The 24,215-nt window shown below is 43.2% G+C and overlaps 1 protein-coding gene across 1 annotated transcript in view; it reads left to right on the top strand.

Annotated features, from left to right (window-relative positions):
- The window catches only part of IL23R (interleukin 23 receptor), a 69,334-nt gene that overhangs the window by 13,845 nt on the left and 31,274 nt on the right, over positions 1 to 24,215 (top strand). Inside the window, exons 4-6 of the mRNA XM_044674672.1 lie at positions 4,268 to 4,428; positions 7,188 to 7,333; positions 19,113 to 19,263. Coding sequence (XP_044530607.1) covers positions 4,268 to 4,428; positions 7,188 to 7,333; positions 19,113 to 19,263 — 458 coding nt within the window. The remainder of the gene's footprint in view (positions 1 to 4,267; positions 4,429 to 7,187; positions 7,334 to 19,112; positions 19,264 to 24,215) is intronic.

Genomic DNA, 24,215 nt, shown 5'->3' with positions numbered 1-24,215 from the left:
GGAGAGAGAGAGAGAGAGAGAGAGAGAGAGAGAGAGAGGAGAGAGAGTGAGAGTGAGAGAGAGTGAGAGAAAGAGAGAGAGAGAGAGAGAGAGAGAGAGAGAGAGAGAGAGAGAGAGAGAGAACCTTGAATGTATAATTCTGAAAAATAAGGGAGAAAAAAATTCCTGTAGTCGCGAGAGCCTTCTACAGCCCATACGTGATTAGATTCGTGGCCGAGGTGCTGAGGAGGGGGAGGTTTTGTAAAAAGCAGAACTCATTAATGGATGATGATGGTTAACACAACAGTGCTGGGAACCCGTTTCAGTTCTGTCTTGTGGTCTCAGTGTGTGTGGTCAGAGAAGGAGAAGCCACAAACCAATTCAAACACACATTTGCTCTAGTTTGTGTCACCCTGGAAACGTTCAAAGGTGCCCTACTTTGTTTTACACGTGGCCCACCCACCCTGTTCCTCTCCTCGTGTAAGACGTCTCCCTGGGCAGGAGACGGAGAGACCGAATGATCTAGAGGCTATTAAGGCCAACTTTGGACTTTGAAGTGAATCCAGGGAAAAGCAAATTCTGAGTCTGGGAAGAGCATTCCTGAAACAACAGAGCTCTCTGCTATTCAATTCAACCGACTGATATGTACTTCTTAGGCACTTATTCATTGGATGGCACTGTGCTAGGCACTGGGGTTACAAAGACAAAATAATGAAACAGTGCCTGCCTGCTCTCAAGGGACTTATATTTTACTGGGGGGACGTGGGGGGGGGGACACACACCATGAACAAAAATCAATAAAAAGAAAGCATCTGCAAAGTGAATTTTAGAGCCACCAGTGACTCCCAGCTGGTGGGCACCATCTTGTAAAAACCTCATTCTCTTCTGTTTGAGAATAGAAGCCCATGGAGCTCTCCTTCAAGAAGCCTTCCTTGTTTTCCCCAATAGTTTTTGTTCTCCTGACCATGGAAATTGCTTTATCTTTATTTGTATGCATTTTACATTAAGTTATCTGAATGGGGACAGCTGGGTAGCTCAGTGGATTGAGAGTCAGGCCTAGAGACAGGAGGTCCTCGGTTCAAGTCTGGCTTCAGACACTTCCCAGCTGTGTGACCCTGGGCAAGTCACTTGACCCCCCATTGCCCACCCTTACCACTCTTCTACCTAGGAGCCAATACACAGAAGTTAAGGGTTTTCAAAAAAAGTTATCTGAATGCTTTGTATACCTTTCACCCCTACTCCAAGTAGAATGTAAGTTTTTTGAGGGCAAGGATGACTTCTTTTTGGTGGTTGTATTTTCCAGTGCTTAATCACTCAACAAATACTGATTAACCAATACCCAGTGGATTGAGCTGAGTCAGGAAAGACTCTCATGGGTGCTGTTGGGGGGCAAGAAGGGAGCAGGGCTGGAAATGGAGAGAGTAGAATTATGGAGGGGTATCTTTCTCAGCTAGCCATGTGAAGAAAGCTCAATGAATCATGTAACCATGGAAACATATTCTTAATTAATTAATTAATTAATTAATACATTTCCAATTTAAAAAAAAGAAGAAAGCTCAAGCCTGGGGCAGAGAGAAGTTCTAAGGAGGGAGTTAGTATTATCCGAATACCATTTCTATAGTGTTAGAACTCAGACAGCAGAAGGGAAAATCCCAAGAGGGGCATGACCACCAGTGCCCAATGTCCAGAGGGGTTTAAGACATTAAGATGGCAGAAAAGGCCCCTCTTCGACTCTACCTCAGAGGCTTCTGCCAACCTTTGAATGGTTTCAATGGATGGGAAGAAAATCAGCTCGTGAGGGCTTCGGGGAAGTAGTGGGTGGTGAGAAGGAAGAGGAGGAGGGGGGTGATGAGTCTGAAATGTAGGGGAGAAATAACTGGAAGGCTAGCAGGTCAGGTAAAGGGTAAACCTTTAGGAAAACCCATTGAGAAGTCTTCCTCTAATATAACTGACTTAATTAAATAAGGGGACTGAGGAAAATGAATGTCAATTGTATTATTTACCACCAATATTTCTAGGTGAATCCATCCATTTCCTCAGACTCCAACCTCTGAAGGGTTAGACAGCTCCTAAAGGGCATAGCTGAGAAATGTCATGTACTCCCAGCCCCGTGTCCCCAGACATCCACTGGGGCAGGGACCCTTACTGTTGGTTTATCCTCTAAACAGAGAAAACTTGAGCAAGGCATCTATCCTTTTTTATCTCTAACATTCTTCTCATCAAGATTTGGAGTGGGGCTGTGTGACCCTGGGCAAGTCACTTGACCCCCACTGCCCACCCTTACCACTCTTCCACCAAGGAGCCAATACACAGAAGTTAAGGGCTTAAAAAAAAAAGATTTGGAGAAGGGAAAAAATGTTGAAAATGAGAAATGTGGCAAAATCAAATATTTTAAACAAAAGATTTGGGATGACTTGGTCTACAATAGAGGAGAGGAAGCCAGTGAAAACGTAGCTTAAGACAGCTTAGGTTTTCTAGCCAACAATTTGTGGAGGAAGCTGGGGTTTTAGAAACCAGCTAAAATTCTATTTCTTAAATTCCAGAGATGGGTGAGCTACATTTGCTTAGCTGTAGTGAAGCTGCGGGGATCCATCCATGTGAGGAGCAGTCTTTCTCCTCCCAGTGATGAAGTACTTGGAGGAGGAGCCGAGAATTCTATGCCCAATTCCTCATTAAAATATCCACCAACTGGGATTGCCAGGGGAGGTCCAAATGATATACTATCAGGTCAATCAGAAGGAAAACACCCCTAGATATAAAAAAAAAACAAAACCTTGCTCTTGGTCTTTGGGCAAAAGGAGTCAGTGCCATGGACCTATCCTTTATTAATAGATTGCATCGTCATGTTAATAAACAATATTTATACTCAGGGAAATGGCCTCATTTTATTTATTGAGGGCTCTAGGTGTACTGTTCTTTTTAGGACAGAATTTAAAAACAAGATTCAAGTTCTCCTCCTAACTCTGACAACTTTAGGTGTTAACAAATTCCACATCTTGGGGCAACGAGGTGAGTTGAGAGCCAGGCCAAGAGATGGGAGGTCCTGAGTTCAAATATGACCTCAGACACTTCCTTGCTGTGTGACCCTAGGCAAGTCACTTAACCTCCATTGCCTAGCCCTTACCACTCTTCTGCCTTAGAATCAGTAAATAGTATTGATTCTAAGATGGAAGACAAGGGTTTAAAAAAAATTCTACATCTCCTAATGTTTTTTAAATATTGAATTTTAAATTTAAATTAAAATTTAACAAAATGTTGATCATTTTTAGGAAAAGATGCTGGACTGTCAAATCTATGAGTTTTCATCTAGTTTAACTAATCGCATCTAGTTCTTTGGACAGGTGTCCCTATCCCCATCCTCTGGTGAGAGACTGGGCCTGCTTATACAGTACAGAATTGTAGAATAATATTCAAGGAAGACAAAAACAGCAACTGTTTGTGTAGATGTACATGTAACGAGCAATAATCAGAGTAGGTTTGACGAGGATGTCTCCAGTTTTCTTGAGCAGTAGAGTAGAATTCTAAAAATAATTGAACCACACTCAGAAGTGAAGTTAATTTAATTTAAAAAAATGTGCCATCAGGGGCAGCTGGGAGGTTCAGTAGATAGAGGGGCCCGGCCTGGAGATAAGAGACTCTGGGTTCAGAACTGACCTCAGATACTTCCTAGCTGTGTAACCCTGTAAGTCCTTTAACCTCAGTTGCCTCATCCCTACTGTTCTGCTTTAGAATCCATACTTAGTGTCCATTCTAAGATGGAAGGTAAGAGGTTTTGGTTTTTGCTTTCAAATATGCCATACAATATTTCCAGTAGGAAAAAGGCGTCCATAGAATTACACCCATTGTGAACTGTACTGGACCAAATACAGTTTGGGGAGAACCTGGGGAAATGGAAACGAGCAGCGCAGGGACAGACAGACGGGAGACAGAGTCCCACGGGCACAGCTAGGGTATGTCCAAGGAATGGAGAGATCCAAGGATCGCAGATTCCGAGATGTAAGAAATCTTTGAGGGCGGCTAGTCTAACCTCCTCCTTTTAGAGCTGAGGACCCTGAAACCCAGATGGGTGAAGCCGCTTGACACGGTCCCCCAGGTGGGAAGAGCCCAGAGCCTCCTCGGACTCCGGACTCAGCCCTTGTAGCGACCGCATAGGAGTTCATTTTCCCAGAAAGAATGTACGTGGCCCACCCGTGCTGGCCTCGTGACAGTCCTCCGTCTGGAGGTCCTCAGCGAAGACTGGAAGTTGCAGATCCAAAGCGCACACACTAAGCTCATGGTCTTGTTTCAGCTTGCAGACGGGAGAAGAACAGCTCTATCTCACCTCCAAGTCTCTCCACATTTCCACCAACACGCTACGGAGCGGTAAACTGTACTCCGTGTGGGTCCGAGCATCAAACGCCCTCGGCGCGGAGGAGTCCGACCACCTGCGAGTGAATCTTGACGATATAGGTAAAGAATTCAAATGTTGATAGTGGCAAGTATAAAAACGTAATTTAACAAATACTGATTCAACATCCGGCATGTGCCAGGCGTGGGTACGAGGCTCTGGAGATCACCAAAGACAAAGACAAAGCCGACCCTGGCTTCGGGGAGCTTCGGAACCAACCAGTGCCAACGTAGCACGAACTAGAGATGAAGTCTGGTGCTAAGACGTGTGTCTGGAAGAAGGCGCACAAGCTCATTAGTACTCATTTGTATCCAATACAGCATTGAGGCATTAGCAAACCTACAGAAAAGCCTTTGAGGGGTTCCTGCTATATTTTTCTGTTAAAGGTGGAGGGACCCGGAGAGGAAAACTCAGTTAGAGTTTCATTGGCAAAGCCATGAAATAGAATTTTCTGCAAGTCTCTCTAATCGTTTCATTTCCCTCCCTCTCTTCCAGGCAGCTGAACAGTAGTTGTTTGAGCTCCTTCATCATGCTGTTTTGTCATAAGATCATAGTCTAGAGCCAGAAGGGACCTTAGAGGTCCTTGAGTCTAACTTTTAGTTTACAGATGAGGAAACTGGGATTCAAGGAAGTGAACTGATCTGCCCATGGTCACACAGACAATGGAGAGAGAGAGAGAGAGAGAAAGAGAGAGAGAGAGAGAGAGAGACAGACAGACAGACAGACAGACAGACAGATAGACAGACAGAGAGACAGAGACACAGACACAGAGACAGAGAGAGAGACAGAGAAAGAGAGACAGAGAGAGAAAGACAGAGAGACAGAGAGAGTGACAGAGAGAAAGACTGACAGAGACAGAGAAAGTGACAGAGACAGAGAAGGAAAAGGAAAAATGGAAGGACAAAGGAAGAGAGGAGGATGGGGAAAAGATGGAGGAAGGGAGGGAGAGAAAGAACCAAACTCAGTTCCTCTAACTCACAACTCCGTGCCCTTTCCTTTGAATTACTTATTCTAGTCGAGTTGCTTTCTCCCATCTTTCTTTTCTTCAGAATTTTTCCACTTGCTTTATATTAGAATATAATACGTTGGCTCTGTGGTCCTTGGTGGTGAAAAAAAATTATTGCAAAAAAAAATTTGCAGATCTTTTCCATTCTTCATGTATTTCTTTTGCTCCCTTCAGTTTCATCTTTCAATGTCACTAGGATAACTTTAATTGAGTCTCTTCACAAGTTTCCTTTGAAGTTGTTTTTTCTTTGAAGCTATGATGTGTTGCTGCTCAATCTTCCTCATCTTTCTCCATAAGAGTTCACATTTATATTCTAAATTGGCATTGCCCTTCACTGCTATATCTCTCTATCTGGTCAATCAGTCATATTTGCTGACCAAAGTATTTTTTTAAGTTCTTTCAACATTCTTGGTATTGATTTATATTGGTTAAGCTTCCTTATTAAATTGTTGGGATCCATCTCATTGCCCTTTTTCTCCTTCAATTTTCCATATTTGTTTGTGTGTCAGATAGTTAAATAAGTCAGCTTCATTTTTTAAAAATTGTATATGCTATCTTTTTATTTGTAATTTGAAAAATTCATTTCAGTCTTTATTCTAACAAGTTGTGATCTGGCTAAACACATTTAGCTGATCGCCCACACTGTGCATCACTTATTTCCTGATCAATATCTCTTTGGGGGATGTTATTTGGAGTTTCCCATGTCCAGCGTCTTCAGAGAGTTTTCTGAAGAATGCATTAATGTTTAGAGGTATCAAATGTCTGTGTAGCTATACATTTAGAGACTTTCTCCTTCTCTTTGACCTATATCTTCCCTTCTTAAAGCTATATTTTCTAAATTATTTCCTGGTTGTCCTCACCTATATCCACCATCACACAGAAGTCACTGAATATATGTTGATTCCATTTGGAGGTTCTTATGAGGTTCTCCAAAGTATTTCTCCATCTCTTCATCCTCTGAAAAAGATGTTGGCCTATAAAATGGAATTACTTTCATGTGGTCCTTTGGTCAACATTGATCAAGAGTACTAAAATATGGAATGAGCATATATCTCACGAAATTATATTGCTTGTTGGACACATCCTAAAAGTCACTCCCACAATTTCATTATTCGCCTCTCCAAAGAGGTCCTAGGAACTCTCCGTCCAATTAGCTGTGACACTTTCTTTTATATTTTGATCTTATTTAGAACATTAGATTTTATTTAAATTTAGTACATTATTCTAAAGCTAAAACATTAGATTTTATTTAAATTTAGTACATTATTCTAAAGCTAGAAACTATAGAATTACAGAGCTATAGAAACTATATGCTATATAGCATATGTACATATATAATGTAGGTATAACAAAAATAATACTAATAACTAGCATTGATGCTAGTTACATTATCATTGTAAGCATTTGAGATTAGCCAAGTGTTTGGCATACATTATCTTATTAGAGGCAGGTAGAGACGAGGGGTATTACTGTTCCTGACAATCCTCTGACCCTTCCTCCCTCCCTTTCCAGTTCTGAAATCAGAATCAAATCAGTTGTAAAATTCCTTCTGGAAAAGGTGCATCAGCCCATTGCCCTGTGGCTCTATGCATCACGGCTCTGGCTTTCCAAGCCTTTGGAGCCCTTCCTGGCGCCCTCTCCTTTGCACGTGTTCTCAGAGTGCCAGAGGGTTCTGAAAGGCAAAGGCTGCACCTCTCCTTTTCTTTACACCCCCAGGGCTTGGCACACAGCAAATGCCTAATGAGCTTTGTTCATGGTTTGCGTGGGCTCCTTTTGTAACTGAGCCTAGCTTGTGCCTGTTGTTGCATTTTCCAGTGATCCCTGCCCTCCCGGTCATCACGAGGGCTGAGGACCTCAGTACCTCCGTGCCCACCACTATCATCCATTGGCAACATCTGACACTAATGGCTGGAGTTTTCTGTGAGATGAGACACAAGGCGGCCACCAGCCCATCTTGGAAGGTGAGTCGGCCTTTGGTTTTTCTGGGGTACAGAAACAGCCCCGTTGAAGGGCTGATGATGGCAGCAGAGCCATTTAAACCTGGTTCCCCATGAGGGTGTCCTTGTAGAGACTTCAGGGTTCTGTGAATGAAGATGAAAAAAAAACCACATTTATTTCAGGACCATTGGGCTCCTTTCTAATCCTCTGCATTCTATTAGAGGCGTTTAAGCATCTTTTTCTTAGAAGAAGCCCCTAGGCTGGACCCAACTGCTAAAGGAATCTGAAGGGGAAGAACCCCCTCATTTAAGCTGCAAATTCCGTTATGTGAATTCCTATCAAGAATCTATTGAGGGGGCAGCTGGATGGCTCAGTAGATTGAGAGCCAGGCCTAGAGACAGGAGGTCCTAGGTTCAAATCTAGCCTCAGACACTTCCTAGCTGTGTGACCCTGGGCAAGTCACTTAACCCCCATTGCCTAGCCGTGTAACAAATAAAATTAATATAGAAAGATGTACATAAAAGATATTAGGGTTTAAAAATTTTTTAAAAAAAGAATCTATTGATACTTGCTTGTCACAACAATCAGTGACAAAACTAAATTTACTGCCAACATGGGGCCAATTAGGGCAAGCTAGGTGATGCCAGAGTGCAGAGAGCTCTGAGGCTGAAGTCAGGAAGATTCATCTTCCTGAGTTCAAATGTGGCCTCAGATACGTACTAGCCGGATGACCCTGGGCAAATCACTTTGCTCTGTTTGCCTCAGTTTCCTCATCTGTAAAATGAGCTGGAAAAGGAAATGGCAAACCACTACAGACTCTAACAAGAAAACCCCAAAGAGGGTCTTGAAAAGTTAGACATAACTAAGAAATGACTGGACAACCACTACAAGTGTTGCAAAATCAATAACTCCTGTAGTACAGAGAGCGGGGCATAACAGTTTTGCAGGCTTTGCAGAGTTCTTCTGTCAGTTAAGGAATTTAGAATCTTGGGAAAGAATTAGAGTTGGACCTGGGGACTCGTGCAGGGAACCAGGATCCAGCTGAGCTCCTTCTTGAGATTGAGTCCTGGCCTAGATTTGCAGTTTCTTTTGAAATTTGTTAATTTAGCCAAATCCTTTGAATCTCCCTTCCCTACCTTATTCCTACCTTCATTTCCCCTTACCTGAATGTCTGAGGAGTGAAAAGGAGAGTGAATCTGAGAGTTAGTTCAAATCTGTGTTAATTTAGTCCTACCCTGGCAACAAATTATCAATTGAGTCTTTGTATCCAACTTCCTAACCCCATTGATTACAAACCCATCTTGAGAGCTGAGTTAAGGCAGGTCCTTTCTCAGTCTCACGTTCCTGCTTCCCTTCCCCCACCTGAGGTTTCTCTAAGTGGCTGTTAGGGCTACCTTATACCCTCTACCCTGCCAATCTATCCTAGAAGACAATAAGCCCCATTGGTGTTTAAACAAGACCTTTTGACTACTTCATTAGTTAATTAGTAAGAGAGGGAGGAAGAGAGAGAGGAACAACCTACTCTGGAGTCTGAGGGAAGCTGAAGGTGTCCATTTTGAAGGAAGTGTAACTTCAATACTGGTCCCTTCCTGTGAAACTGACTAAAGTCTGAAGTCAGTTTCAATCTGTCTTGGCTGACTCTAACCTGGCTCTGTAAAGTGTCCTTTAATTGACAGGATCAATCTATTTCCCTTTAAGTGTTTTGTCTTTAACCTGAGTCCCAGTCTGTATTCCCTGCTGCTGTTTACCTGCCTTAGATTAATTCATCCTCTCCCTTGCAACCCTTGTTACCTCAGTGTTATACTCCCTAACTCAGACATTCCCTTATTTCTCCTACCACCTCAACTACCAACCTTCATCATACCTGCCTCATCCACTATATTGCCTTAATTTCCCTACTACCTAATCTATTCCCTTGATTACCTCCAGCCTTGGGTCCTTTTCCTTGCCTTATTCCCTCTTCCTACCAGTGATTACCCCTAGCTTCAGCCTCATATTACATCCTGAAAATCCCCTTATTACATCTTAATAATTCCCCTATTACATTCCTCAGTAGAAAAGCTCCTTGTTGAGTTGGAGTTGTATAGATTGAGAGTTAGGATGTGTGTAGGTGACTCAATGGATAGAGAGCCAGATCCAGAAATGGGAGATCCTGGGTTCAAATTTGGCCTCTGGTACTTCCTAGCTGTGTGGCCCTGGGCAAGTCACTTAACCCTGTCACCTAGCCACTACTGCTCTTCTGCCTTTATACACAGTATTGATTCTAACACAGAAAGTAAGAGTTAAAAAAATGATAGAGAGCTAAAAGGGACCTTGAAGGTCATTTAGCCCAAACCCTCCCTGATTTTATTGGTGAGATTATAAAGTGCCAGGCTCATCAATCTAGAGCTGGAAAGGGGCGTTTTAGCCCAACTCTCTCCTTTATCAGATGAAGAAACTGAAGTCTTTGGGTGGCTTGCCCAGTGACCACACAGTAATAACAAAAACAGGATTTGAATTCACATCCTCTGGCTTTTTTTCCTGTGCTCCCCCCATTGGGGGAATATTCTCTGTTCAAGGAAAGGCCCAAGAAAGTGGACCCCACACCTATGGTGGTAGCAGTAGCAGTAGCAGTAGCAGTAGTAGCAGTAGTAGCAGTAGTAGCAGTAGTAGCAGTAGCAGTAGCAGTAGCAGTAGCAGTAGCAGTAGTAGTAGTAGTAGTAGTAGTAGTAGTAGTAGTAGTAGTAGTAGTAGTAGTAGTAGTAATAGACTTTTATATAAAGCTGGTGTTCTTAGCTTATTTTTGGTCACGCTCTGCCCCAGCTCCTTTGGGACCCTCTAGTGAATTCTACGAACAGCTTCCCAGGAGGTTTTTAAATGTATAATAGGAAATGCAAAGGTTGCAAAAACCCCAATCAGACTGAAATGCAGTGATCTAGAGAAAAATGCTTTCAGTTCCTGAACCCCTTTCCCAGAGTGGGAGCGCCTGTTTTCAAGTTTACAGAGAGCTTTCCTTTACAATCTACATCTGGGCTTCAAACAGCACCATAAAGGAGGTCATAAAGCTCTTATGATCACTATTTTATGGCTGATGGAAAGGTGCCTCGGTGACCAGGTCACAGCAGCAAGAAAGAGCAAAGAGGAGGAGCTGGATTTAGGGCTCCCTGACTCCACTGGCCACTGTGGTGCTTGATGATGAGTTTGGAGCACCCATGGGACCTATTCTGACATGTCCAGTGGCCAGAGGAATGGCAATTCTGTTCTGGAAAGGTCTCTGTGTTTCTGTGTTTCTTTGGAACCAAACTACCCACCTCAATATGGAAGTTCGGTGGGAGTTTATGCTGTGTCTGCCATCTTGTTCTCAATGGGGTTTTATGAGAGGGGGTAGACTTGAAAGGCTGGACCGTGCCCCCACCTCTGGTACAGGGAATCCCTTTAAGTCCTCCAGGTTTCTTTCCATTTCCTCATTCTCCCTCTGTAGCCAGGGTCCAAGTTATTCAGTGCTTTGGAGAGGGATTTCCTGAAACAATGATTTCAGGGAAAAGTGATTTCACAGAGTCCATTCCTTTGACAAAACTTTAAAAAAAAAAAACAAAACACCTTTTCTTCTGTCTTAGAATCAATACTGTGTATTGGTTCCAAGGTGGAAGAGCAGTAAAGGCTAGGCCATGGGGATTAAGTGACTTGTCCAGGGTCACACAGCTGGGAAGTATCCGAGGCCAGATTTGAATGCAGGATCTCCCATCCTAGGCCTGGCTCTATCCACTGAGCCACCGCTGCCCCTGAAAAACTTTCTTCAAACTTTTTTTTTCCCCCTTGAAATCAGGACAATCCTAGAAAATCCTGGGCACATTCATGATAGTTGCAGGCCCCCTACCTGTTACTCCCACTGCCTCTCATCTCCACATACGGTGGGCATTTACACAAAGCCCTAAGAGTCATAACATGCCATTAGTTCATTTAATCCCATAAGGGAAGTCCTGAAGATGTTTATTAATCCCATTTTACAGGGGAGAAAATATTATGCACCCTGGGCAGCCACTTCACACTGTTCCCAGAGTAGCTCTGGCATCCTTCTTTGGAGAGGAAAACAGAAGCCCTGGATGCAGGCTTCTAGCCAGGACACTAAATGTTTGTGGCTGTGTTGGGACACCAGAGTCAAAGTTCACCCCAACTCAGTAAAGGGTGAGAGGGAGACTCACTCATCTGCCAGCTTCTCCTCCTCGTTTCCTGTTTTTTGCCCTCTACATCTTGTGTGAGCTTGGGCAGGTCCTTTAACTCTGTTTGCCTCAGTTTCCTCATCTGTCAAATGAGCTGGAAAAGAAAATGGCATCCACTCCAGTATCTCTGCCAAGAAAACCTCAAATGGGGCTAAAAAGGGTCTCCTAGACTAAATGACTGAACAACAAAGATTCCATTAAGCAGAAAAGAAATTTAATCTTTTTTTAGTGTTCCAGAAGCGCATTGGCGCCTCCCGGGACCCCATTCTGGGAATGGGCTATTACCATGCATACTCTACGGAAGGCACAGAGGGCTGGGCTCAGCCTTTACTGAACTTATAACATATCCTCCAGCCACGTTTTCTAGCCCTTGGTCTCTCCGGCCCTTGCAGCTGAAGAATCATTGCAGAGACGCCAGAGCCAGCGCCAGTTATTTATTTTCTCTTATTCGACTAATCCAGGGGTTCCCAAACTTTTTTTGGCCTGCCACCCCCTTTCCAGAAAAAATATGACTTAGCCCCCTGGAAATTAATTGTTTAAAATTTTAATAGCAATTAATAGGAAAGATAAATGCCCCTGTGGCCATCACCACTTCCCTGGATCGCTGCAGCACCCACCAGGGGGCGATGGCACCCACTTTGGGAATCACTGGACTAATACAACCCCCAGTGGAAAGACTGCTAGATGTGTAGTTGGAGGACATGGCCAATCCTGCCTCTACCACTAACTCTATGATCTTGGACAAGTCATGTCAGTTCCCTGGGCCTCAGTTTTATTGTTTATATATCGAAGGAGCTGGATCCGATGCCTCGAAGCACATCCACATCCAAATCTTAGCATTCTAAGATAGGTGGCAGCACAACATTGTTGGTTACCCATAAAAAGGTCATCGTCGAACTCAGAACCACCCTTTCTCAAACGAATTCAGCTATCGAGTCTGTTCTCTAGCAGGAGCTCTTGGTTTGTAGAGGCAGAATGTAGGCTATTTGGGGAGATTCCAGTTATTCGAATTCTCTAGTTGAGTGAGGAAAAGGAAAAGCTTTCAGAAACCACTTGCTGGCCAGGGAGACGATTTGCAGGCATTCCTGGACTCTGTCCCCACCTGGTGGTGCTGAGAACCTTTCTGTGTTTGGATTTATATTAGAAGAAATGTGGAAAACTCCTCCTTGTAGCTAGTTCCGGCTCCCAGGGCCCTGGAGATCATTGATCTCCAACCTCCTTTGACAGGTGAAAACCCCACAGCACCAAGAAATGATGAGATGACCTTAGCTCACACACAGAGAGTTAATGATGATAACAGGACTAGAATCGAGGTCTCCCTACATCTCTCGCCCCCATTCCCTTCTTTGCCGCTGCCATCGCCCCAGCCTAGGCTCTCCTGGCCTCTCCCAAGACCCTGGCAAGAGCATCGACCCTGGTCTCTGCTTCTGTTTGTTTCTACTTGGCTGCCAAACCGTGCCAGAAGCCGAAGTCGGGCGTCGTGGCTCTTCTCTTCAGGGAGTGTCGGTGCTTCCCTTCCCCTCTAAGATCCAGCACACACTCCTTCCTTTGGCATTTAAAGCTCTTCCCTCTCTGGCGGGTGCCACCATCTTCTCCTGGAGCCTTCACTCCTCCCTCTCTCTCAGACCTCTCCCCAGATATCCAGTCTGTCACTCCATCCTGCGGTTCCCCTTCCTCGGCATCTCTCCGATACTGCGCTTTGCCCCTTCGGAGGCTGCCTTCATGCGGGTGCAGACCCTCCTCTCTTCATGCCGGGCTGCTGGACGGGGCTGCTTGCTCAGAGTCTCTCCTCACTCCAATCCATCCTCGCTCAGCTGTCAAACTCGATTTTCCTGGTCAAGCCCAGGTCTGGCCAGGTCACCCCTTTCCATTCAGGATACTCCAGTGGCTCCCTATTCCGTTCCAGATCAAATAGACGATCTTCTGGCTTTTAAAGTCCTTCGTATCTTGGCCTCTACCTACCTTCCTGTTCTTCTTACACTTTACTCTCTTTCATCTACTCTGCTTTGCTGTCACCTTCTTCCTGCATTTCCCAAGACAAGACCTTCCATCTCCCAGCTGGACATTTGCCCCGACTTTCCCCTCCTGCCTGGGCTTCTCTTCTTCCTCTCCTCCACCTCTGGCCTTCCCTGGCCTCCTTCAAGACTTAACTCAGATCCTGCCTTCTGACAAAGCCTTTTCCCAGTCCTGTTAGTGCCTTTCCTCTGAAATCTTCCCTTTTCTATGTTATGTGAGTCTAGTGGTTAGCGTGCTGTTTGCCCCGTTAGAATATGAGCTTCTCGACTCTGCATCTCCACACTTGGCATAGTGCCTGGCACATAGTCCTTCTGCCTTCAGCCTGTCTTTCCCAACTGAGTTCACATTACTTCCCCTCACACGTCCTAATTATTTTTCTTCATGCATGACATTACAAAAGGGAAGCTCCGGGGCAGCTGGGTAGCTCAGTGGATTGAGAGTCAGGCCTAGAGAAGGGAGGTCCTGGGTTCAAATCTGGCCTCAGACACTTCCCAGCTGGGTGACCCTGGGCAAGTCACTTGGCCCCCATTGCCCACCCTGACCACTCTTCCACCTAGGAGCCAATAAACAGAAGTTAAGGGTTTAAAAAAAAAGGGACAGCTAGGTGGTGCAGACCTGGAATGGGGAAGATTCATCTTTGTGAGTTCAAATCTACCCTCAACAAATTACGTTTTAGGAAATAAGAATCAAGGGGGCAGCTACGTGGCTCAGTAAATAGAGAGCCAGGCCTGGAGTCTGGAGGTCCTGGGCTCAGATCTGACCTTTGACACTTCCTTGCTAGGTGACCCTGGCCAGGTCACTTAACCCCCTTTGCCTAGCCCTTACTGTTCTTCTGCCTTAGAAACAATATATAGTATCAATTCTAAAATAGAACGGAAGGATTTTTTTTAATAGGGTGGTAATAACCACAGGACTTACCTCTCAGGGGACTGTGAATCAAATGAGATCAAATTTATAAAGGGCTTTTTAACCTTAAAGTGCCATCAAAATGTTAGCTATTGTCTTTTATTTATTTTTAACATTCAGTTTTTAAAATTTCAAGTTGCAAATTCTCTCCCTCCTTCCTTTACCCATTAAGAAGGCAAGCAATAGAATATTAATTGTGTGTGGGAAGTCACGCAACACATATTTCCATTTAATATGTTTTTTTAAGAAGAAAATAACCAGAAAACAATCAGTCCTCTCTGAGAGTGGGAGTTTGTGCCTTTTCCCTCTGGAAAGTCACGTCTGTCTTCTTTCATGAGTCTCTGGTGGCTGTTTCCTCCCTGGCTCCAGTCATCTTGAGTTTGCATCCAAACTTTCAGGCTCATTGAGGATTTCTCAATAAATCACTGAGGCTAATTTCATTGGCTCTGCTGTGTGAACCTGGCACTTCCCATCTCCCTATTGATCCAGAACCCCAGACAGCCTGACTATTTTCCCTGAATCACGTTCATGCACGCTGCCTGGCAGAAGCAACTTCAGACAGTTGAATTACTTTCTTGGGTGTCTTTAGCTGTGTTTCCCCGATTTCTCCTTTGACTTTTGTTGCACCTTTTCCCCCCTTTATTGCCAGGGTTCAATCTTGTTGCAGAACTATCACAAGGGGAGAGACTGGACCTGAGATTTCACTGGCTTTGGGAACTTCCTGAAAAGAGGAACTCCTACTGTTGCAGCTTGAGTCCTCGAAAAAGAGTATTTAAAGAGTTGCCTGGGTCCTAGAAAAGTCAGATGATATGAGCAGCATCAGTGTCTGAGGGACTGAGGGAAACTGAGGTGCTGCTGCCTCTGAGGCCAGACATATGTCTAATAGCCCTATTTATGTCTGTGTCTGTCTATATCTACTTATCTATCTATCTATCTGTCTGTCTGTCTGTCTACCTATCCATCTGTCCATCCATCTGTCTGTCCATCCATCTATCTATCTGTCTATCTATCTATCTATCTATCTATCTGTCTGTCTGTCTGTCTGTCTGCCTGTCTGTCTGTCTGCCTGCCTGTCTGTCCATCTGTCTATCCATCCATCTATCTGTCCATCTATCCATCCATCTATCTATCTATCTATCTATCTATCTATCTGTCTGTCTGTCTGTCNTATCTATCTATCTGTCTGTCCGTCTGTCCATCCATCTGTCTGTCCATCCATCCATCTATCTATCTGTCTATTCACCTGTCTATCTGTCTATCTATTTATCTATCTATCTATTCATCTGACTGTCCATCCATCCATCTATCTATCTCTCTATCTATTTGTCTGTCTGTCTGTTTATCTATCTGTCTGTCTCCTCCCTCTCAGGCTTTTATACCATCTGGACACTATTTGGTGAGAAAGAATTTAAGAATTGAGTTTGCTGTAGTGCATTTGTGTCTGACTCTTCCTGACCCTTTTGGGATTTTCTTAGCAGAGATACTGCAGTGGTTTGCCATTTCTTTCTCCAGCACCTTAATAGATGAGGAACGGAGGCAAACAGGGTTAGGTGACTTGCCCAGGGTCACACAGCTAGTGTCTGAGGCCATATTCAAACCCAGGTCTTACCGACTCCCCAAACAGCGTGCTATCTCCTCTGCCCTCCAGCTCCCCGCAAAATGAGCAATTTTAAATTCCAGAAGAGCTGTAACTTTCACCTGTTACTGATCCACAGTGGGCAGAAGAAGCCATTTTCACAGGCAGCAAAGGAAGGGCTCAGTGCCCTGATACATGGTACAGCTGAGAGCTTGTTTAGCTAATGTTTAGCCGATCTGATATTTCCATAGCAGGAAGCAGGCAAAAATTCTGGGACAATCAGCAAGAGCAGAGAGACTTGGGTTCAAATTCTCCCTCTGACCCTTCCCATTTCCCACCCTCAACATTCTAGAGCAAGTGTTCCTACCTTTTTGTGCATCTTGGAGCCCTTTGAGGGTCAGCCTGTTGAAGCCGATGGCCCTCTTCCCAGAATCATGTCCTTAAAGGGTAAAATAAAATTCACAGGATTACAAAGGAAACCAATTCTGCTGAAACACAGTTCTCAAGATCTATTTTCTAGAATGTTCACAGAGCCCAGCATTAGAACTCCTGCTCTAAATTCTGGGCAGACTAGCCTGCTTATACTTCCTCAAATTCAGAAATGTTCTTGTTCTTACTTCTCTGGATAATTGCCTCCCAACGGGGCTATTTCTCCTTTTGACTTTATATCCTAGTGACTGGCACAATGCCTTGCATCTAGGAAGGGCTTCATAAACAATTTTAAAATTAAACTGAATGAACTGTTTCACCCTGGGAAAGTCACTTAACTTTTATCTGCCTCACTTTCCTCATCTGTAAAGTGGCAATAGTAACAGCACCTTTCTCCCAAAGGCATTGTGAGGATCAAATGAGATAATATTTATAAAATGTTTTACAAACCTTGAAGAGTTATTTAAGAGCAGCTAGTGCACAGAAGGCTAGACTTAGGGTCAGAAAGACATGCGTTCAAATCCTGCCTCAAAACTTGACTATTTTTATTTTATTTTTTATTATTTTATAATAACATATATGAGAGACTTGGGTTCAAATTCTCTCTCTGACTCTTCCCATTTCCCACCCTCTATACATTCTAGAGCAAGTGTTCCTACCTTTTTGTGCATCTTGGAGTCCTTTGAGGGTCAGCCTGTTGAAGCCAATGGCCCCCTTCTCAGAATCATGTCCTTAACTAACTAAATAATGATATATTATTGTAAATAATTATATTATAAACATATAATTTATAATAAAAATTATATTATTATAAATAATTATAAATAAATATATTAAATAATAAATATAAAAATAAAAACTAAATTTAAAATAAATAAATAAAATAATGATATTTATATTATTTTTACTATTTTTATAATATTAATAATTTACTAGTTATACAGTGAAAAGGCAAGGCATTTAACCTCTCAACCTCAGTGTCTTCATCTGTAACACGGGATAACAATTATGTAATAATGTAAATATATCTATAACTACATAAGTATGTAACATAACAATACTTTACAAGGTTGTAAGGGTCAAATGAGCTAATACTTGTAAAATGCTTTGCAACCCTTAAAGATTTATATTTTTATTTTTATATTTATATAATTTATATGAATTCATATTATCTATGTATTTATTCATAGAGTATTTATATCATTATATAAATATTTATATTTATTTATAAAATGCTTATTATTGTGGTTGTTTTTGCTACTAACACTGCTTGGAGTCAGGAAGACCTGAGTTCAAATCCTGCCTCAAAACTTATTGGCTGGAGGGGGCAGCTGGGTAGCTCAGTGGATGGAGAGCCAGGCCTAGAGATGGGAGGTCCTAGGTTCAAATCTGGCCTCAGTCACTTCCCAGCTGTGTGACCCTGGGCAAGTCACTTGACCCCCATTGCCTACCCTTACCACTCTTCTGCCTTGGAGCCAATACACAGTATTGACTCCAAGACAGAAGGTGAGGGTTTAAAAAAAAAACCAAACTTATTGGCTGAGTATCTCTGGTCAAGTCAATTAACTTCTCATCCTCAGTTTCCTCCTCTGTAAAATGAGTGTAATAAGAGTACTTATTTCGCAGGGTTGTTGTAAAAGATTAAATAAGATAACACATGGAAAGTTCCTCTATAGCCTAGCAATTACTATGATTATTTACTAGCTACTTTTATGAGTATTACAAAGCTCAGGGTATAAACATTTTGTTTTTTCGACACTTGAAAGCTTGAAGGATAATTATGTGTGGTGTACTCTGTACTTAGTGGGAAGCTAGGTGACTCGGTGGATAGAGTGCCTGCCCTGTACTCAGGAATAGTTTAGTTTAAATCTAACCTCAGATACTTGCTAGCTATGTGACCCTGGGCAAGTCACTTAACCTTATTTACCTCAGTTTCCTCATCTGGAAAAATGAGCTGGATAAGGAAATGGCAAACCACTCTAATATCTTTGCCAAGAAAGCCCCGAATGGGGTCATGAAGAGTTGGACATGCCTAACCAACCAAAAAACAAGCAAAACACCCCCAAACACACAAGACTCTGTGTTTTCCTCTCCCTGCTAGTTTTTATTATGTTACTTCCTTATCTTGTTCCAGTGCTTTTAATGTTCTCCTTCCTCATGGCTGTCTCCTGCCCTTCATGGCTTCCTTCCAGACTCAGCTCGAATCCTCCTTTCTGCTGGCACCTCTCCTGCTCCCCTCTAATGGCAGCGCCTCCCCTTTGAAGTTATTTTGTAGCGTATCTAAGGATTTGTCTGTATCTCTTTCTCTATATGTTGTCTCCCCCGTTAGAATGTAAACTTTTCGAGGTCAGGGACTGATTCCTTGTGATCTGTGTATGTGCTTAGCACTCTTCCTAACTAACAGGCAGCCCCTAAATGCTTGTGGCCTGATTGAAACTTGAGAGAGCTTTTAAAAATTAAGGAATTCCAGGGTTAAAAGGTCCCTCAGAGCTCTCCAGGCCTGCCCACCCTGGAACAAGAATCCCTTCTGTGACATACCCACCATCCAGGCTAAACTTCAAGACCCCGTAGGAAGGGTAACCCGGGCTCTCCCGAGGCAGCTCATTCTACCTCTGGACGGACGTCTGCTGGGAACTTTGTCATAAGCCTGAATCTGCCTCTGTTTCTCCATCTCAGGTTAAAGAACTGGAGATCAACCTGACCTCAACACCATACACAGAGTTGGAGCCCAACACCAAGTACGAGTTTCAAGCTCGCTGTCGACAGAGGGGGAGAGGGTACGGGCAGGAGTGGAGCGTGCCCTTTTTTCACAACACCCCGGCAGCAGGTGAGCTCTTTTTCTTTCCTTTTAAAAAATAGTATTTTATTTTCCCCTTTAATTACATGTAAAAACACTTTTTTACCATCATTTTTAAAAGTGAAGTTCTAAATTCTTTCCCTCACCTTCCCTCCTCTTTCTCTTTCGCCCCTCCTCCCTCTCTCTCCTGGAGATGAGAAGCAATCTGATAAAGATGTTACATGTGCCATCATGGAAAATGTTTTTCCATATTAGTCATCTTCGGGAAGAGATCTCAAACAAAAATAAAGAGAAGAAAGTGAAATATAGCACGTTTTGTTCAGCATTCAGACTCCCTCAGTTCTTTCTCTGAAGGCAGATGGTGCTTTTTCATCATGAGTCTCTGGGACTGCCTGGGATCACTGTGTTGCTGAGAGTACCTAGGACATTCACAGTTGGTCATCAAAAAATATTGCTGTTATTATGTACAATGTGCTCCTGGTTCTGCTCCTTTCACTCTGCATCAGTTTGTGCAAGTTTTTTCAGACTTTTCTGAAACCATCCTGCTTGTCATTTCTTATAGCAGAAAAGTATTCCATTACAATCATATGCCACAACTTGTTCAGCCATTCTCCAATGATGGACAGCCTCAGTTTCCAATTCTTTACCACCACAAAAAAAAACCCAGCAGGTGAGCTCTTAAAGAGAGCTCTTCGGGGCAGCTGGGTAGCTCAATGGATGGACAGTCAGGCCTAGAGACGGGAGGTCCTAGGTTCAAATTTGACCTCAGACACTTCCCAGCTGTGTGACCCTGGGCAAGTCACTTGACCCCCATTGCCCACCCTTACCACTCTTCCACCAAAGAGCCAATACACAGAAGTTAAGGGTTTTAAAAAAAAAAGAGAGCTCCTCCTCACCTTGCTCTGTCCTTGTTTTCTCTAGTAGGACCCATCACATGGTGGGTTTTTCACTCTTCACTTTCTGATAATTATTATCAAAGATAATTTAAAAGTTCCTAACATGCCACAGGAAATAGAACCTTGGACTTGGAGTTGAGTTAGTCTAGGGTTTGGAATCTTGCCCAAGATATTTAGTTGTTATATGACCCTAGACAAGTCACTTAACCTCTCTTGGCCTCAGTTTCCTCATCTGCAAAATGGAGATAAACTTTACAGAGCTGGGGTAAGGATCAAGTTAGATTATCTAAGAGATTTTATAAACCTTTAAGTACCATCTAAATATCACATAGATCCAGAGTTAGAGATGATCTTAAAGATCATCTAGTTTAACTTCTTCATTTTACAGATGAAGAAACTAAAACTAGCATAAATAAGAAGCTTGCCCAAAGTTCCAAGGATTTGTTCTCTGATTCTAAAGTCAATGGTCTTCCCACTGTACTATGCTGACTCTCTTAATATTTCAAAATTCAAAAAAAAGGTTTCAAAGTATTAGGACTCCTTTTGAAAATTAAAAAAGAATCCTGCTCTCTCTGTTGACGGTAGTTATACTATCAATAAAATAAGCAGAATCATAGCTTTAAAGCTAGAAAGGACCTTAGAAAAGGTCAACTAATTTAACTCTCCTATTTAATAGTAGAAAAAAGGATGTTCAAGGAAGTTTGTGGTTAAGTGATTTTCTCAAGATCACACAGAAAGGAAGCGAAAAAAATGAGATTTGAATTCAGGTCCCTTGACTCCAAGATCAGCCGTCATGATGAGCAGGAAAAAACTTGAAGGCAGAAAGCTCCTATGAAATCAGTCATGCTTTAAATCAGTGATTCCCAAAGTGGGCGCCACCGCCCCCTGGTGGGTGCTGCAGCGATCCAGGAGAGCAGTGATGGCCACGGGGGCATTGATCTTTCCTATTAATTGCTATTAAAATTTTAAAAAATTAATTTCCAGGGCGCTAAGTAATATTTTTTCTGGAAAGGGGGCGGCAGGCCAAAAAAGTTTGGGAACCCCTGCTTTAGATGAATTTGTCTTTTACTGATCACAACACCATCTCCACATATTTGAAAACAAAACCCAAAACAACCCTCTTTATTTATTATCTATTCCATTGATAACTGGTTGTTAAGTTCTTTATTACATTGAATCATTCTGCCTAGTTTTGAGAGTGAGAGGAAGATCCCAATAATCTGCTTAGTTCACTTATGGATGCCTGGATCGCTTGGAATAATCCTGCTGCCCACCATGAGCAGGTGGGTTGGCCCAGTGAATGATGGATTCGACTGGATGGATAGAAATAGACAGTATTGGGACAACTGCCTCTCTGAGCTCAGTTTCCCTTTTTTTTTCAATGAGGGGGAAGGACAGGGTGATCTCTAAAGAACTTCTCAGCGCTAACATTCTCTAATTCTAATCTAAAGCAAGAGGCTTTTTTGAGGAAAACAAGAATGGGTTGGAGTATCCTGAGCGCCCTCTGCTGCCCACATCTTAGAAAAGCACTGTTGAAGACAATGTAAGAGCTCATTCTTTGTGCTGGAGAGAACTCCTCATCTCACTTCCTTTAACTGATCCAGTCCTGCTGGCCTGCTTGCCATGCCCCATAGGTGACATGGCATCCCCCACCTCCTGGACCCTTTCCCTCATGCCTGGAAGGTGCTCCCTCCTCCCCTGCTCCCCTCAGAACCCCTCCATCCCTTCAGTGTGGCCTGGTGCTGGAGTCCTTCCTGTTCCTCTGGGGTTTGAGTATTTCCTCCCTTCGGAGCATTTCCCATTGATTTATCTCTGTTTGTGCCGCATCACCCAGTGGAATGTGGGCTTCTTGAGGGCAGAGTTTGAAGCCTCTGTGCCTGCCCCAAACCAGCACAGTGACTTGCACATACAGGATGCCCCTCTGCTTCCGTGGCGTCCCAAACTCCAACACAGGAAATGCTATCCGGCAACGGCCATTGTTTAGGCCAGCCCTTGCCACCCTTTTTGGACCAAATACCCTTAAAACAAGAAAATTTAAATTAAAAAAATTGTCTGCCTGCACCCCTAATATAGGAATGTTTAGCTACAAATGACATGGGGACAATGTGCCTTATCTAGTTCCCCTTGACTTATAACACACACAAAATCTACATTTCAGAAGGAGGAGATAAGAATTTTTTTATTTTTTTATTATAAAATGTTTATTTTTATTATTATAAAATTATTTATGTTATTTATTATATTATATTCTATCAATAATAATATTATTATATTAAATTTGTATTGACGGGTGGCATGATGTAATTGAATAGATATTATCATTTTGGAAAAATCTCACGTGTCCATCCTGGGGACAGGTTTGATTTGAAAACTTTCAAATAACAAATGATCGAAACATAACATATAGAAGATACTAATAAGTGACAAAACAATTATTATTTTGTTCATTTGATCCCAGTGTGCTTGGCACATAGTTACTGCTTGGATTTGACCCAAGAAGGTGAATTTTTTAACATCCCCCACCTTTTGTCTTAGTATCTATATTGTGCATTGGTTCCAAGGCAGAAGAGTGGTCAGGGCTAGGCAATGGGGGTGAAGTGACTTGCCCAGGGTCACCCAGCTAGGAAATATCAGAGATCGGATTTGAACTCGGGACCTCCCGTAGCTGGGCTGGCTCTCAATCACTGAGCCACCTCTCTGTCCCCGGGTGAATCTCTTTTTAAGATCTTAGATACTTTTAACAAGAAGAATACCCAATATAATATTCAAGTCATAGGTCATAAGTTAGTGGCCAACACAGCCTTTTGGGTTTTCTGGGTGCAGAAAAGCAAGACAGTGAAATGTATTCAGTATAAATCAATCCCTGCCTCGTTCTTTTCATGGTTCTGATTAACCAGCCCTTAATTTTCTTTCTCTTAAACCCTCACTTTCCCTCTCTGAATCAATACTGTGTATTGATTCCAAGGCAGAAGAGTGGTGAGGCTAGGCAATGGGGGCTATGGGACTTGTCCAGGGTCATACAGCTGGGAAGAGTCTGAGGTCACATTTGAACCCAGGGCCTTCTGGTCTCCGGGTCTGGCTCTCCTCGGTCCAGCTGCACCCCCTTCACTTCTTTCAGCTATATTTTGGTACGATCCTGGCATCGTACATCTGGAGCCTGGAGGGAGCTCCCAGTTCAGCTGGCTGAGCTCCTGCAGTTTACAGACAAGAAAGTGAAGAGGCTCCCTGGAGGTCAGTCACCCTGTGGGCATCCAACAGAACCAGCCCAGGATTCGAATCCAGGGGAGCTGACTCCAAGCCCAGCCTCCTGTCTGCTGTACCAGCTTAAGTCCTGAGTGAACAAGCAGTTCAGTCTGGCTGGACCTTGGAGGGAGGGGAGGGAAATAAAGTGCCAACAGCAGGATCTTGGAGGAAAGAGCCAGGGCAGGGCTAAGGAAGGGGCTGTTCCTGAAGCCCCGGGAGAGCAGGCACCGATGGGGAGCCGCAGCAGGGTAGCCCTTCCCCGCTTGTCCCCCTCTTGTCCCCCTCTTGTCCCCCTCTTGTCCCCAGCCTGATCTCCATGCATTAAGCAAAATGTATCCCTTGGAGGCAACGGAGTCTGTGGATAGACCGCATCAGGGTCTGTAAACTTGGATGGGAAAAAATTCATCTTCATTTTCATTAACCTAAAACAGAAATTTAACATTTTAATAGGAGCCCAAATGTGAAATGAATGTCTAACTGCACAATTTTAGGAATTGCTCAACTATGGAATATGGGGGAGGAGGGGCAGGTTACAGCCCCCTTTACAGCCTTTCTTTAAATAATACTGAATATGTGGAAAAGGAGTTTGCTGAGATGCTCTAATTTGAGGATTCTTAGGAAAACGCATAATTGAGTTACTCCTCCCTCCAGTTTTCTGTTTTCTTTTCTTAAATGTTATAGATTAGCAATTCTTCTTAAAGTTCTTGTATGCTTCATGTTCATTATTTCCAGTAATTCAATAACATTTTATTACATCTACATGCCAAAATGTGTACAGCCATTCTCCGAGTAATAGGAGCCCACTTTCTTTCCATTTCTTTGCTAACAAAAATGCTTCCTTAA

Source organism: Gracilinanus agilis, chromosome 4 (assembly GCF_016433145.1).
Source record: "Gracilinanus agilis isolate LMUSP501 chromosome 4, AgileGrace, whole genome shotgun sequence".
NCBI lineage: Eukaryota > Metazoa > Chordata > Mammalia > Didelphimorphia > Didelphidae > Gracilinanus > Gracilinanus agilis.
This window is presented reverse-complemented; position numbering and strand designations above follow the sequence as displayed.